This window comes from Erythrolamprus reginae, chromosome 12, assembly GCF_031021105.1.
Source record: "Erythrolamprus reginae isolate rEryReg1 chromosome 12, rEryReg1.hap1, whole genome shotgun sequence".
Classification (NCBI taxonomy): domain Eukaryota; kingdom Metazoa; phylum Chordata; class Lepidosauria; order Squamata; family Dipsadidae; genus Erythrolamprus; species Erythrolamprus reginae.
This window is the reverse complement of record NC_091961.1, coordinates 21,217,980-21,235,208: the sequence shown is the minus strand read 5'-3', so window position 1 is coordinate 21,235,208 and position 17,229 is coordinate 21,217,980. Positions and strand designations below refer to the sequence as shown.

At 41.9% G+C, this 17,229-nt stretch overlaps 1 protein-coding gene across 1 annotated transcript; it reads right to left on the bottom strand.

Moving 5' to 3' along the window:
• Window positions 1–1,002: 1,002 nt before the first annotated feature.
• LOC139174681 (surfactant protein C-like) lies at window positions 1,003–16,805 on the bottom strand. Its single transcript, XM_070765194.1, has 6 exons — window positions 16,731–16,805; window positions 16,508–16,645; window positions 14,127–14,261; window positions 10,203–10,319; window positions 6,449–6,565; window positions 1,003–1,258 (listed from the first exon to the last, which is right to left on the bottom strand). The coding sequence occupies exons 1-6, from the start codon at window positions 16,803–16,805 to the stop codon at window positions 1,187–1,189; spliced, it is 654 nt and encodes a 217-aa protein (XP_070621295.1). The 3' UTR covers window positions 1,003–1,186.
• Window positions 16,806–17,229: the final 424 nt, after the last annotated feature.

Below are 17,229 nucleotides of genomic sequence, written 5' to 3'. Positions count from 1 at the left end.
TCATCTTCAAGTTGCTGAAGTTGAAAATCACAGTTGTTACACCAGGGTTTGCAGCATAGTGTTACATCTGGGACTCAACATTATGCCTTATTTAGATTAGGATTAGGGTTTTTAGTATCTTTTTTTTTATTTTAATATGATGTATACATACATACATATATATATAGGTGGGGTTTTCACTTACTGGCCGGTGCTGGTATGCTCTCCCGCATGGGCGGGCAAGTGCAAGATTTGACTTCTGCGCATGCACAACAAGCGAAATGCACCAAAGCAAAAAAGCATCAAAAATTGTGTGCACACATTGTGGGTGCGGAGATGCATGTGCATCTCCATTTCCGCTACTGGAGCAGAATGTATACACACACACACACACACACACACACTTACATACATAAATTCAGCTTATGCTCTCATCAGTCAGACATACCCTTACAATTTTAACCTCTAGGCTACAGGCTTGCCTCCGAATCAGCTTGTACTGGGGAACGTGTGTGTGTGTGTGTGTGTGTATGTATGTTTCTATACGTTTATATACATACATACTGCTCAAAAAAAATAAAGGGGACACTCAAACAACACATCCTAGATCTGAATGAATGAAATATTCTCATTGAATATTTTTTTCTGTACAAAGTTGGATGTGCACAACAGCATGTGAATTGATTGTCAATCAGTGTTGCTTCCTTAGTGGACAGTTTGATTTCACAGAAGTTTACTTGGAGTTATGTTGTGTTGTTTAAGTGTTCCCTTTAATTTTTGGGCTGTGTGTGTGTGTGTGTGTGTGTGCTTCTTCTGTTGATTTGGTATCCCCAAATATGGGAGGGAGCATATTGCTTCCTTTTTGCCACTAGCCCCAGTCCTGAGATTGTCCCGTTTGCTCAACCGGGCGATAAAGTAGACAAAAGCACTCGTGTGAACTTCAATACTGTCTTTTATTTTCCATTTTTAGGAATGAAATTAACCACATTATTGTTAATGTTAGTAGTCTGAAAGGTGCTTCTTCAAAAGGCAACTGGACTGTTGTTGTTTTTTCCGCTGAGGAGATTAATGGCAGTGGACAGGAATCACTGAATGACAAGGATGCACCTGTTCTTCTGGAAGTATTGTATTTGGAAGTTAGTATGATATCAAGAATTATGGACTTTTATGTATAAGGTATGGCCAAGGTAGAAACACATGAATGGATTTAAAGTAAGTTGAGACAAATATGTGAAACCAGATTTATGCAATGGAAGTTTCGAGATTGCTTCTCTTGTTTCTGCAAAAAAAGAGAAAATAATTATTGGAGCAAAGAAGTACCTTCCTCTAAGATTATGTGCCTTTCCTCAAGTTCTAAATTCTAGAATTGGATGAGTCTGTGGAAGACAATTCTACAGGAAAGCAAGTATCAAGCAGAATCAGAGACTGCTGATAGACTAGAAGTGAAATGTTCAAACTAATGACAATACAGCATTGAAAGAATTAAAAGCATCTCCACTGGCCCCATCCTTTCCAGATTCAATTCCCAACCCCACCCGCCCTCAAATTAAGTTAACAGTATAAAGGTTGAAAATCAGAGAAACAATAAACTGGATATCTGCTGAGCCCAATATCCCCAGAAGAGATGCTGTCCACCTCACAGACAAATAAAAATGCAGAAGGAGGGACAGACAAGTCCTTATTTGTGAAGTTCCTCATCTGAAGCCTAGTACAGTGATCCCTCGATTTTCGCGGGTTCAAACTTCGCGAAACAGCTATACCACGGTTTTTAAAAAATATTAATTAAAAAATACTCCGCGGTTTTTTTTCTATACCACGTTTTTTCCCACCCGATGACGTCATACGTCATCACCAAGATTCACTTCCGAATGAGGAGGACGAGAAGCCATAGCCGCCAGCACTGCTGCAGGAGGACCCGGGCCCCAAGGAAGCCAGTGACAGGGGCAGATCGGGCGGGCGGGGGGTAGCGGCGAGGGGGCCAGAGGCGCTGGGTGGGCGGGGGGTGGCCGACATTCAAAACAATCTTTGCTGGCCTCCGCACTTTCGTCGCTTCCTGCCCCCAACTTCAAGCCCGGCTCCTTGTGTGGCCTTGGAAAAGGGTGCGTGGGGGTTAGCCAAAAATGGTGTTTTTACTTCCGCATCTCTACTTCGCAGAAATTTGACTTTTGCGGGCAGTCTGGGAACGCAACCCCCACAAAAATCGAGGGATCACTGTATACGACTTTTTGTATACAGGCAGTACAACAGTTCATTTAGTGACAGTTCAAAGTTACAGCGGCAGTGAAAAAAGGGACATGATCTCTTTCACACTTAACAACCATTGCAACATCTCCATAGTCAGGAGATCAACATTTAGATGCTTAGCATCTTGTTCAGATTTATGGTGCTTGCACAATCACCTTTCCTGAGTCACACAATCACCTTTCCTGAGCTTCTGACAAGCAAAGTCTATAGCAGAGGTCCCCAAACTTTGCAACTTTTAAGACTTGTGCACTTTAACTTCCAGCCAGCTATGCTTTGTCATCAAAAAAGCAGAATAAAAGAATGTTCTTTCTGCGGCAACTCAGGAAGAAAAAACTGCTTAAAAAGCTACTGATACAGTTCTACAGAGGAATCATTCAGTCTGCCATCTGTCTGGTTTGGTGATGCCACCCAACCAGACCGGCACAGATTCAGAGGAGAATCAGAACTGCAGACCTGCCTTCCATTGAGGACTCTGAAAATATTGACTGACACCTCATATCCTGGACACAAACTGTTTCAACTCCTACCCTCAAAATGTCGCTACAGAGCACTGCACACCAAGACAACTAGACACAAGAACAGTTTTTTCCCAAACGCCATCACTCTGCTAAACAAATAGTTCCCTCATTTTAGTAAATCTGCAGTACTATTACTACTAGGTTTTTCTCATCATTCCTCTCACCCATTTCCTCCAACTTATGATTGTATGACTGTAACTTGTTGCTTGTACCCTTAAGATTTTTATTAATATTGATTGTTTCCTCATTGCTTATTTGACCCCTATGACAATCATTAAGTGTTGTACCTTATGTGATTCTTGACAAATGTATCTTTTCTTTTATGTACACTGAGAGCATATGCATCAAAGACAAATTCCTTGTGTGTGCAATCACATTTGGCTAATAAAGAATTATACTCTATTCTATTCAAGACTTAAAGTTGCAAAGTTTGAAGATATCTGATCTATAGGGAAGCCAGATTCAGTTTACAACCGTGCTATGAACTTAACAACTTACAGTGATCCACTTAACAATTGTAACAAGAAAGGGGTTGTAAATGGGCCAAAATTCAGTTAACAAATGCCTGACTTAGCAACAGACATTTGGGGTTCATTTGGGGTAAGTCAAGGGCTACCTGTACGTGTAATTTTACTATGATGGCGGCGATGGTCAGAAAGGATGAAAGAGGCATCTTTAGCCTCACAGGATTAAAATAGGTTTAGCTTCCCTTAGAACAGAGATGCTGAACCTTGTTTGCTTCATGTGCCAAAAGGGTGCCTGTGCGTGTGTTAGCATGTTTGCACATGCCCACACTCATTCTCCCCCCCCCATGCATGCACACACCCACTGTCCATTCACACAATCCCCCCGCCCCCACACCCATGTGTACATGCCTCACTGAAGCTTGGGACAGTAAAAAAACGGGGAAACGGACAAACCGGAAGTTTGGGGAAATGGACTTCTAGTTTGCCCCTTGTGCTGTTTTTCGCACTCCGTGGCTTCAGGAAGCTTCCCTGAAAGCTCCTGAGTACAAAAACCAGCACAATGGGCAAAACGGAAGTCCATTTTTTACGAACATCCGGTTTGCCCATTAACCTGTTTTTCACACTCCAGTGCTTCAGAAAGCTTCCCTGAAGCCTCCAGAGTACAAAAAACAGCACAACAGGCAAACCGGAGGCGCCAGAGTGCGAAAACCAGCACAATGGGCAAACTGGCAGTCCATTTATCTGAACTTCCAGTTTGCGGCAGGGGTTTTTTTGCACTTTAGGAGATTCCCTGAAGCCTCCGGAGGGTGAAATGACCTTCCTCAAAACCAAAAATCAGCTGGCTAGTGCACGCATGCATGCTGGAACTGACATAGAGCAATGCCTCGAGTGTCCTGTGATATGGCATAGAAACCTAGAAGACTGACAGCAGAAAAAGACCTCATGATCCATCTAGTCTGCCCTTATACTATTTTCTGTATTTTATCTTAGGATGGATCTATGTTTATCCCAGGCATGTTTAAATTCAGTTACTGTGGATTTACCAACCACGTCTGCTGGAAGTTTGTTCCAAGGATCTACCACTCTTTCAGTAAAATAATATTTTCTCACATTGCTTTTGATCTTTCTCCCAACTAACTTCAGATTGTGTCTCCTTGTTCTTGTGTTCCCTTTCCTATTAAAAACACTTCCCTCCTGGACCTTATTTAACCCTTTAACATATTTAAATGTTTCGATCATGTCCCCCATTTTCCTTCTGTCCTCCAGAATATACAGATTGAGTTCATTAAGTCTTTCCTGATACGTTTTATGCTTAAGACCTTCCACCATTCTTGTAGCCCATCTTTGGACCCGTTGAATTTTGTCATAGGTGGCATACGTGCCACAGGTTCACCATCACTGCCCATGAAGGACCGAATAGAGCACTCTGCTATCTGTTGCTAGTGTGATGAATGAGATACTATTTGCACAGGCATGGAGGATACTGGTTGCTATGACAACTTCTATTGGGTGAAGGACAACGCCGTCTAGGCTGTCATCTGGATGACTCAAAGCTCAGGAATCCTGGTCTAACTTCATAATGTAGCTGTCTTGTTCCTCCGCACAAATAAGGAAGAGATGATTTTAGATCATAAAGCATTGAAGTGTCTCTCTCCTTTTACCCAAAGTATGGAAGTCTTATTTCAACAATCTATTATAAACTCTATGAATTGTTAGATAGTCATTTCCAGCAGTGGTAGGTTGTAGATCCTTTTCCTGCCAGTTTGCTCAGGGTCACGCCAGGCCCTGGTGCGCCCACAGCAATTGAAAAATAGCTTCTGTGCATGCGCAGAAGCAAAATCCAAGATGGTGGCACCCATGGACCAGCACCAACAGAACCTGCTCCATAACATAGAAACATAGAAACATAGAAGACTGACGGCAGAAAAAGACCCCATGGTCCATCTAGTCTGCCCTTTTACTATTTCCTGTATTTTATCTTAGGATGGATATATGTTTATCCCAGGCATGTTTAAATTCAGTTACTGTGGATTTCCCAACCACGTCTGCTGGAAGTTTGTTCCAAGGATCTACTACTCTTTCAGTAAAATAATATTTTCTCATGTTGCCTTTGATCTTTCCCCCAACTAACTTCAGATTGTGTCCCCTTGTTCTTGTGTTCACTTTCCTGTTAAAAACACTTCCCTCCTGAACCCTATTTAACCCTTTAACATATTTAAATGTTTCGATCATGTCCCCCCTTTTCCTTCTGTCTTCCAGACTATACAGATTGAGTTCATGAAGTCTTTCCTGATACGTTTTATACTTAAGACCTTCCACCATTCTTGTAGCCCGTCTTTGGACCCGTTCAATTTTGTCAATATCTTTTTGTAGGTGAGGTCTCCAGAACTGAACACAGTACTCCAAATGTGGTCTCACCAGCGCTCTATATAAGGGGATCACAATCTCCCTCTTCCTGCTTGTTATACCCCTAGCTATGCAGCCAAGCATCCTACTTGCCTTTCCTACCGCCCGACCACACTGTTCACCCATTTTGAGACTGTCAGAAATCACTACCCCTAAATCCTTCTCTTCTGAAGTTTTTGCTAACACAGAACTGCCAATGCAATACTCAGATTTAGGATTCCTTTTCCCCAAGTGCATTATTTTACATTTGGAAACATTAAACTGCAGTTTCCATTGCTTTGACCATTTATCTAGTAACGCTAAATCATTTACCATATTACAGACCCCTCCAGGAATATCAACCCTATTGCACACTTTAGAGTCATCGGCAAATAGGCAAACCTTCCCTACCAAACCTTCCCCTATGTCACTCACAAACATATTAAAAAGAATAGGACCCAGAACAGACCCTTGTGGCACACCGCTTGTAACCTGACTCTGCTCAGAATACTCGCCATTAACAATAACTCTCTGATGTCTATGCTTCAGCCAGCTTGAAATCCACTGAACTATCCAGGGATTAAGTCCAATCTTCACTAATTTATCTATCAGCTCTTTATGTGGAACCGTATCAAAGGCTTTGCTGAAGTCCAGATAGGCAATATCCACGGCACCACCTTGATCCAACACCTTTGTGACATAGTCAAAGAACTCAATGAGATTAGTCTGACACGATTTGCCTTCAGTAACCATCATCACCGGTTTACTACTGGTTCTAAAGAACACTTAGAACTTTGTAGGAACCCACTTCTAGATTCCAGCAAGTATAGCATTCAAAAATAAGCACCATTTTACCTCAGCCCAGTAGATAGGGATATCACTGCAAAGGATATTTATAGTTGTTCCAAGAGCGGTGCGTGCAGCTAGTTTTCCCTTCTTGAAGCTATAGACCACATGGTCGCTTTCTGAAACCTTTATGAAAGAAGATGACACGGCTTATAAACAAATTGGTAGAATGCATCAGAACTTAATTTCTTCAATGGCAAGGAAATTTGCATATTTTTCATGATCCAATTCCTTGACTTGGAAGATTCTTTTGGTGAAGAAGTCCATGGTTGCTATGATATTGTTATACACTGCTCAAAAAAATAAAGGCATATCCACAATGGAAGCCCTCATATACCCAAATACAATAGAAACGACAAAAAAGGTTAAGTATAAACTTAAAAGTAGAGAAGAATTAATAATACAAAATCTAAATATGGACTGGTGGACTTACCTTCAAATTCAATCAAAATATAAAAAAGATATAGAACAAACAGGTATAGAAAGATTTACCCAACCCCTAGATAAATTACTAACAGGCCCGGAAGAAAAAGCAATATCAAAGATATATAAATATTTGATGGAATATGAGAGACCAGAGGAGATAGTCAAAGGTACAAGGATTGCATGGGCGAAAAACTTTGGCCACAATATATATAGAGAGGAATGGGAACAAATCTGGAAGAGAAATATTAAATTGATCAAATCCACAACATACAAAGAAAACCAATACAAAATGCTATATCGTTGGCATCTCCCACCCAAAAGACTAGCTAAAATGCATAAAAATTGCAAACCAATGTGCTGGAAATGCAATAAGACACAAGGCACCTTCTTTCATCTATGGTGGTTATGTCCAGAGACAAAAAATATTGGAAAAAAGTAAACAATTGATTGTGTCAAATAACAAACATAAAAATAGAATATACACTAGAGTTTTTTCTACTTGGCATTATGAGAGGATCTTACTCTAAAAATGTAAAATACTTAATCCTACATATAGCAACAGCGGCAAGGATTGTATTCGCACAGAATTGGAAAAAACCACAAATACCTGAAGACAACGAGATCATCAAGAAAATATATGAATGTGCAGAGATGGACAGATTGACAATGGAATTAAATAATCAAAAGAATTCGGACTGGACAATCTGGACAAAATGGTATCAATGGACAAAAAAAGAAACTCAAACTAAACACCGAAATAAAACATCAAGAAGATCAAAAACAATTAAAAGACAATGTTGATAAAAATGTATACAGTGATCCCTCGATTTTCGCGATCTCGATCTTCGTGAAATGCTATATCGCGATTTTTCCCACCCGATGACATCACTCTCTTCCTTCCTTTCTCATCTTTCTTTCTCTCTCTCTTTCTCTATCTTGCTTCTTCCTCTCTCACACTCTCTTCCTCCCTCTCTCATCTCTTTCTTTCCTTCTCTCTCTTTCTCTATCTCTCCCCCTCTTGCTGGCGGGCGGCGGGCGGGCGAGCGGGGGCATCAGCGAGGAGCCGGGGTTTCCCCTTTGCGTGGGCGGCAGGGAAACCCCGATCTTCGCCTGCTCGCTGCTGCCGCCGAGCAGATCAGCTGCTGGGCGGCCGCAGCAGCAGCGAGCAGACGAAGATCCGGGTTTCCCCGCCACCCACGCAAAGGGGAAAGCTCGATTCGGCTCCTTGCTGCTGCCGCCGAGCAGATCAGCTGCTGGGCGGCCGCAGCAGCAGCGAGCAGACGAAGATCCGGGTTTCCCCGCCGCCCACGCCAACTCCACCATCTGCACATGCGCGGCCATGGAAAAAGGGCGCGCATGCGCAGATGGTGTTTTTACTTCCGCAACCCTACATCGCGAAAAATTGATTATCGCGAGGGGTCTTGGAACGGAACCCTCGCGATAATCGAGGGATCACTGTATATGATGTTGATTTACCAGTAAATATGATTATGTATTGTTTTTAAAACAGAAAAAAAATTCAATAAATATATTTAAAATAAATAAATAGAGGCAACACTTAAACAACACAATATAACTCCAAGTAAATCAAACTTCTGTGAAATCAAACTGTCCACTAAGGAAGCAACACTGATTGACAATCAATTTCACATGCTGTTGTGCACATTCAACTTTATACAGAACAAAGTATTCAATGAGAATATTTCATTCATTCAGATCTAGGATGTGTTATTTGAGTGTCCCCTTTATATTTTTGAGCAGTATATTTTGTCCTCAAGACATCTTCAACAAGCCCATCTCAACCCAATGTAAAACAAACCCCAAACTGATCTCTGTTATTGACTATTTAAAAATTTATACTAGATAATATAAGAAGCTCAGGGTTGAATTGTTGGGATATCTTACTTCTCTTCCTGCAGATGCTTTGTTACTTAGTTAGCTAATTTCAATGCATAGAGGAGTTAAATTTGCTGGCTACTGTATATGTGTCAAGTTGCCCTACTAGCTTTTAAAAGATCTGTTAAAAGATCTTTTTTAGGGGTGAAATTCAATTTCCCCCCCTACCTGTTATGTGGGTGTGGCTTAGTGGGCGTGACAAGGGAAGGATACTGCAAAATTCCCATTCCCTCCCCATTCTGCGGTCAGCCAGAGGTGGCATTTACCAGTTCTCCAAACTACTCAAAGTTTTTGCTAACGGTTCTCCAAAACCTGTCAGAACCTGCTGGATATCACCCTTGATCTGTTCATATACCATGACCTTATGAGCTCAACCAATCTTTATGAATCTAGATCATGCAGACAACAGTCAGTCCATTGGGAGATGAACACAGGGAATTATCAGCCAAAACAATGCTTACTGTATTTATTGTCCTTAGTAACTAGTAACTTTTGGGGTTCTGCGGGGTGAATCCCTCGCTTTTTCTACCAATCGCTAGCATCTCTCACCACTACCCAGAAACAATAGTTCTAAAGTTGTATTTTGAACATTGACATTGACCTATTTCTTCACAAAAAGAAAAAAAAACTAGCATGCCCCACCACCCATCGATCCATCTATCTTTCTTTCTTTCTTTCCTTCCTTCCTTCCTTCCTTCCATCCACCCACCCACCCACCCACCCACCCACCCACCCACCCACCCACCCACCCACCCACCTATCTATCTATCTATCTATCTATCTATCTATCTATCTATCTATCTATCTATCAATAGACCTAACTTTCCTACAATGCCAGCATGGCACTACAACTGGGAAATGCCCTTCATGTTATGTGTGAATGCAATTGTTCTGTTCAAACCAACCCCTACTGTAGTGATTTGCTACAATCATTTATCAGGGGTGGGCAATTAATTTTGCCACAGGGCCGCATGAGAAATTGGGATGGTTTTAGAGGGCCGGACTAATATAATTAACTCAGTTCTACCCAATACTGTATATTGATTTGCCCAGGTCTGTTCTATAGGCACCCGGGAGGCAGCGAAGAGCGCGCAGCCCAGACGTTTGTAACTCAGTACGCCTGGCGGGCTGGTGACAGACAGACAGAGAGCCCGATGCGGCCCGTGGGCCGCCCCTTACCCAGGTATCATTTATATGATGGGAATAAGCATATCTGTTCTTGAGCTATTGTTTTATTCTTATTTGTCTGTCTGTCTGCCTGCCTTGCTGCCTTCCCATCCATCCATCTACTGTATCTATCTATCTCTATATCAAATTTCTATGCCACCCGGCTGTTAAATAAAACTGAAATTGTTACAAATCCTTGCTAAGATATCCCTTCTACATCACATTATTTGAAGAAGAGGGCAACAAGCAATTTCCCCCATTTCTTCTTTCTCACCTGGTCATCAAAATGTTCGATTTCCAGGGTGATTTCATTTAACCTGGGGACGTCAATTGAACCCATTGCCACCACTGAGCATTGTTCTTGATCGTGAATTCGGATGCCAATGAGATGCTAGGAGCAAAAAATAGAACGAGCATGCTCAGAATAAATGAAATGATTTTGAGACTATAAATGTTAGCAAAATATTAGACCATGGATCTGGCTATTTTCAAGCAAAGGCAAGACAGCCAGTGATATTTTAATTTGGATATCTGCACTGATTAGGAAGTTGGATTCAATGTCTAGGACAATGTTTTCTTTATTTTTTTATTATTTTTTTGGTGTGTGTGGAAAAGTATAGTGTTTGAGTGGCACATTTTCATGCCTGAGCACCTACTTTTTTTTTCACAGATGTCACCCAAGCAGCCACATCATTATTCTTGCCCATCATCACCGATGCACTGTCTGACATAAACATGAATTGTGTATATAGATCTGCACAACTTCATGCATAGAGATTTCTACATAACAAATAATTGTCTGATGAATCTTTAAGGATGTAGAGATTATTTCTTTATATTACCAACAACACGTGTACCTTGGAATGCAAGCACATCCTGTTTGCGTGTGCGTGCACCATAGATACAAAAAATTTCCTTTGCTTGTTGGAGTTAGGCCAATAATTAAATCCACTTTAATTGCTTTTACCGCTGAAATGGACCAACTGAGATGCTGGGCCACAGAGATCCAACCTAGGTCCTTCTGGAACAATAAATCAGCACCCAACATATCCCAGGTTTCTCATACATGCCCTTTTGAGTAAATAAAAACAAGAAAACTCAGCGGACGGACATGGGTTGCTCTCAAGGATGGAGACCTAGAGCTGTGGCTCTCTTACTCTATTCCAGCAGAAACAACTGCCAGAGTGACAAAGCAGGGGGAAGCTAGAGCCTAACCCCCTCGACTCCCCAAGTTTGGGAAAGAGCCTCCTTGGCTGCAAACAACGCGAAGCAGAGTTGGGGGGGGGACTATTTTTGCAGCCCTGCTGACTAGCAATCCCTTTAGTTGGCAGGGATTGCGGGCAGGTGGGCAAGGGAATCATTTCATGCACCTGTACAAGAGAGCGGAAGGGAGGCAGGAAGAAAGAGCGCACCAAAATTCCCCCCACCAAAATAAGTCCCATCTTCATGTTCTCCCCCGTTAGCGTTTGGCGTATGACAACCTCCAACTGCCATGCTATTCTCAAAACCAGCATCCCTCTCTCAGGGCTTAGCCTGGTTTATTTATTTATTTATTTATTTATTTATTTATTTATTTATTTATTTATTTGTTTGTTTGTTTGTTTGTTTGTTTATTTATTTACTTACTTACTTACTTACTTACTCACTCACTCACTTACTTACTTACTTACTTACTTACTTACTGTTCTGGTTTCTGGTAGAAGTTTAGTAATTACAAATAACTCTCATTAAATGCATCATTTCATGAATAAAGCAATTCCGTTTATTTCTCTGCTCTCCTGTGTTTTCAACACATTCCAGACATCACTTGGTCCGTTATCTCTCTCTCTGCCACATTCTTCACATTCCTTTTCCTGCTTCACTTAGACAAGATTTATTTCCTAACTACATAGCTTTAAAAAAGACAGCAGCACTGACTAAATACAATACAAAATACTTCGGCTTACTTTAGTGTGGTGAAAACACCTCCATATTTCTTTTCAGCAACGTTGAAACTCCACCCTTCTTCTCCACTAGCCCCATGACGTGCCAAATACCTCACTACAATATTTAACCCATTCCTCTCCTTAATATCTTCTTTCAGACCTTTGCTCTCTATGTTTCTGAATCCTTCTGAATTTAGGGTTAACCCATCGCGCGTCTGATTCTCCCTCGCTAGATCCTGAACTCATAGCCCCATCCTGTGGCTGGCCTCCCACCTGTTCTACTACCTGTAACCCCGGGCCCCCCACTAATTCATAAACACTATCTGAATCTGAGTCCTCAATATCTTCATCATCCTCCAACTGATCAAGAGTATGTACAACACTTACTTACTTACTTACTTACTTAATTACTTACTTACTTACTTACTTACTTACTTACTTACTTACTTACTTACTCACTCCCTTTCTTTCAGGTCTTTTTTCAAGGTGAGACACACACACCCTTCCCACTCGGATCGCTAACTTTCCCTAGCGCGAAAACAGGGGCACTGGATCAGCCCAACAAGATGGCAGAACACCTTGCTAGTGCTGGGGCCAGCTTGAATACAGCTGCGTGGCCTTTGTTTGGTGCTAGATGGGTGAGTCTTTGCACTGGCAGAATTTAGCAGAGGCTTGACTTTTTTAAACCATTGGTCCTTAACCTTTCTAATGCTGCGATCCCTTAATAGAATTCCTCATGTTGTGGTGACTCCCAACCATTAGTCTAGCCCAGGGCTGGGCAATTAATTTTGCCATAGGGCCGCATGAGAAATTGGGATGGTTTTAGAGGGCCGGACTAATATAATTAACTTAGTTCTACCCGATACTGTATATCCCCAGTGGTCTAGGGATGCCCCTCAACTCTGAAGTAAAAAAGAAGTCCCTGTAGATTTTAGGGGGCAGTGCTAACCTCCGTTTCAAGGCCATTAAGCCAGCACTGTCCAAAGACATTTCCACAATTATTGTACTTTTTTGGAGTATAAGACACACCATTTCCCCCTCTAAAAGCGGGTGGAAATGTTGGTGTGTCTTATATACCTAAATACAGTGGTACCTCATGATACGAACTTAATTGGTTCCAGGAGGAGGTTCGTAAGGTGAAAAGTTCGTAAGATGAAACAATGTTTCCCATAGGAATCAATGTAAAAGCAAATAATGAGTGCAAATCCTTCAGGAAAATCCCAAACTTTAGAAGGGAGGCGAACGGAGGGCAGGGAGGAGCAGCTAAAGGGGGCGGGTGGAAGAAGCAAGGCTAGGCTAAAGGGTGAGTGGGAAGGAAGAAAGGCAAGGGGGGCACCCCTCCCTTTTCTTTCTTAAAAAGACACCCCCCCTCAGTGCTTGCAAACACGCCGTTCTCCTAGTTAATTAAATGGAGTCTTTTCCCCACTCCAAGCCACCCCTACCTTTTCTTTCTTAAAAAGACACCCCCCTCAGTGCTTGCAAACACGCCGTTCTCCTAGTTAATTAAATGGAGTCTTTTCCCCACTCCAAGCCACCCCTCCCTTTTCTTTCTTAAAAAAAGAGGGGGGAAAAAGAAACCCCTTCATCTTAGCAGCAGCGGCTTGGGTTCGTAAGGTGAAAATAGTTCGGAAGAAGAGGCAAAAAAATCTTAAACACCGGGTTCGTATCTTGAAAAGTTCGTTAGAAGAGGCGTTCGTAAGATGAGGTACCACTGTACAGCCATTTTTAGTCTCCTGAAACCCCACCCATGTATCCCATTTTTGTGAAAAATGGGTCCGTTTTTTGCAAAAATGGGTTGCACAGAGGATTTGGGAGGCCTGCAGAGTGCTTCTGGGGGCTAAGGGGAAGGCAAAAACATCCCTGTTTTAGCAAAAAACAGACTTTTGTTTGTTTGTTGCAAAAACAGTATTTTTGCCTTCCCACAGTCCACAGAAGTACTCTGCAAGTCTCCCAAACTATCTGCGTGCCCTGTTTCTTGGGGGGGGGGTGACAAATAGGGCACGCAGAGGGTTTGGGAGATCTGCAGAGTGCTCCTTGGGGCCAGGGAGGACAAAAACCTTTTTTCTTACCTACCTCTTTGAAATCTTGATGCATCTTATACACTGGTGTGTCTTATAGTCCGAAAAATATGATATGTGGCAAGCATGACATCACAGAGTGCTCTTACCTTACCAACAAAGTACCTATTTATTTGCATGCTTTCAAGCTACTAGGTGGGCAGGATCTGGGACAAGGATGGGAGCTCCTGGCAATTATTTTGGAATATTTCTTACGTGTTTGTAGTCATAGACAACTGTTGCCGAAGTCTTATTGGTCTTGATCAAAAATGCAGCCACTCTTTCCTGGTTGTTTACCATCATGGTCTGTTCTGTCTGACCATCCTGTTCTTTCTTGATGGTTTTCATTATCTGTACAGGAGACAATGGCATGTTTGTGTACTGTTCTTTGTCATCTCAAGAGGGTCATCTGAACGGTCACTGCATAGGTCAGTAAGGTGAACCTTTTTGGTACAAAGTGCCCAAACTGGAATGCACTTGTGCACATGCTGGAGTGCTAGAAACCCAAAGACCAGGTGGCTGGTTTGCACGCACATGCTGGCCAGCTGGACTTTGGGTTTCCGGCATGCACATGTGTGCTAGCCAGCTGTTTTTTTCCATGTGTTGGAGCACTGGAAACTGAAAGACCAGCACATTTGCACCTGCCAACTGGTCTTTGGGTTTCTGGTACTCCAGCATGGCCAAGTGGCTGGTGTGCATACACATGCTGGAAACCAGAAGAGCAGCTGGTGACAGCACCCGTGCCCAGAGAGAGGACTCTGTGGTCCACCTCTGGCATGCATGCCCTAGGTTCACCATCTCTGGCATAGGTAATCCTGAATTTATGGCTACCACTGGGACTAGAATTTCTATTGCTAAGCAAGGCAATTAAGCGAGTTGTGCCCCTTTTTTATGAACTTTCCTTGCCATGGTTGTTAAATGAATCCCATGGTTATTAAGTAAATACAGCTTCCCACACCAACTTTACTTGTTGGTAGTCTGCTCCAAATGGTAAGCACATGGCCCTGGGAAGCCTGTTTACTAAGTCCCAAATTTTGATCACACAACTAGAGGGATGCTGCAAGGATTGTAAGTGCAAGCACCGATCATAAGCAGTGGTGAAACCCAATTGTTTTTCCTACCGGTTCTGCGGGGATGACTTGGTGGGTGTGCCTTGTTGGGAATGGCAGGGGAAGGATATTGTAAAATCTCCATTCCCTCCCAACTCTGGGGCCAGCCAGAGGTGGCATTTACCGGTTCTCCAAACCAGTGTTTTTCAACCAGTGTGCCGTGAGATATGGTCAGGTGTGCCGCGAAGCTCAGAGAGAGAAAGAAAACAAGAGAGCGAGAGAAAGCAAGAGAGAGAGAAAGAAAGAGAGAGAGAGAGGAAGAGCAAGAGAGAGTGAAAGCAAGCAAGAGAGAGAGAAAGAAAACACAGAGAGAAAGAAAGAGAGAGAGAGAAAAAATAAAGCAAGAGAGAGAGAAAGCAAGAGAGGGAAAAAGAAAGAGAAATGAGAGAGAGAGAGAAAGAAAGGAAGGAAGAGAGAGAAAGAGAACAAGAGAGAAAGAGAACAAGAGAGAAAGAGAAAGAAAGAAAGAGAGAGAGGGAGGGAAGGTGGGAGAGAGAAAGACGTGGAGGGAGGGAGGGAGAGAGAAAGAGAGCAAAAAAGAGGAAGGAAGGAAGAGAGAAAGAAAGAGGGAAGGAGGGAGAGAGAAAAAAGAGAAAGAGAGAGAAAGAGGGAGGGAGGGAGGGAGAGAGAAATATAGTGAAAGGGAGGAAGAGAGAGAGAATTTTTTTGTCCAAACTTTTTTTAGCCGCCCCTTTATCCCCACTCAATGTGCCCCATGGTTTTGTAAATGTAAAAAATGTGCCGCGGCTCAAAAAAGGTTGAAAATCACTGCTCCAAACAACCCAAAATTTCCGCTACTAGTTCTTCAGAACCTTTCAGAACCTTTTGCAATTTAAATATTGTTTCTATTTGTTGTAAGCCACCCGGAGTCCTTGAGGAGTTGGATGGCATATAAATTAGATAGATAGATAGATAGATAGATAGATAGATAGATAGATAGATAGATAGATAGATAGATGTAGGTAGGTAGGTAGGTAGCTAAATAGATACCGATAGATAGCTAGATAGCTAAATACCGATAGATAGCTAGATAGCTAGATAGCTAGATAGCTAGATAGCTAGATAGCTAGATAGCTAGATAGCTAGATAGCTAGATAGCTAGATAGCTAGATAGCTAGATAGCTAGATAGATAGATAGATAGATAGGTAGGTAGGTAGGTAGGTAGAGAGGTAGGTAGGTAGGTAGGTAGGTAGGTAGATACATACATACATACATACATACATACATACATACATACATACATACATACATAAACAAATGCATAAACAAATGCATAAATAAATAAATAAATACGTAAATACGTAAATATATAAATACATAGGTGGATGGATGGATGGATGGGTGGGTGGGTGGGTGGGTGGGTGGACAAAAAACAAACAAACAAACAAATAGATTTCACCCAGGTCATAAGTCACTTTTTCCAGTGCTGTTGTAACTTCAACAATCAGTAAATGCTGAATGACTGAGCACTTATAGCTCCTACTCACCATTTCACTGTATTCCTGAGAAACATAAATTCCAAGGAGAATGGCTGTAATAATTACTCCTGCCAGAAGCAGCAACAACAAAGAGAGAAAAAGCACTTGGGTCCTGTCTCTTTGGATTCTGGGGATAGACTTGAATCCCTGGGGAAAGAGTCAGAAGCTTAGCTTAGCTGGTCAACAGAAGTTCAGAAGAATGCTATTCTACCCCCTCCCAAATTTCACCCACCTTTTTCTTCTTAGGAGGCCATTTATACAGGAAACAAAAGAGGGCACCAAATTGCAGGAAACTACTTATGCACATCCAACATTTTTAATAAAAGTGGAGCCCCTTAATAACCTGAGCAAAGTGGAAAATTGCTTTCTTAATGTAGGTAGCTACATTTGTTAAGTGAATCACTGCATTTCTTTAATCAGTAACAGTAATGAGTAATTAGTAAGTCAAGGGAATCTGGCTTTCCCATTGATTTTGCTTGTCAGAAGGTTGCAAAATGCGATCACATGACCCTGGGACACTGCAACCGTCATAAATATGAAGCAGTTTTCACGCATCTGAATATAAATCATAGGAGCATGGAGATGTTGCAAAGGACATAAGTATGAAAACTGATCGTGTCACTTTTTCAGTGCCATTGGAACTTTTTTTTTTTAATTAAGTCTTTATTTTTTTAAAACCCCCCCACAAAATATATATGTTTACATGTACAGATCACGAAAAAGAAATTTGA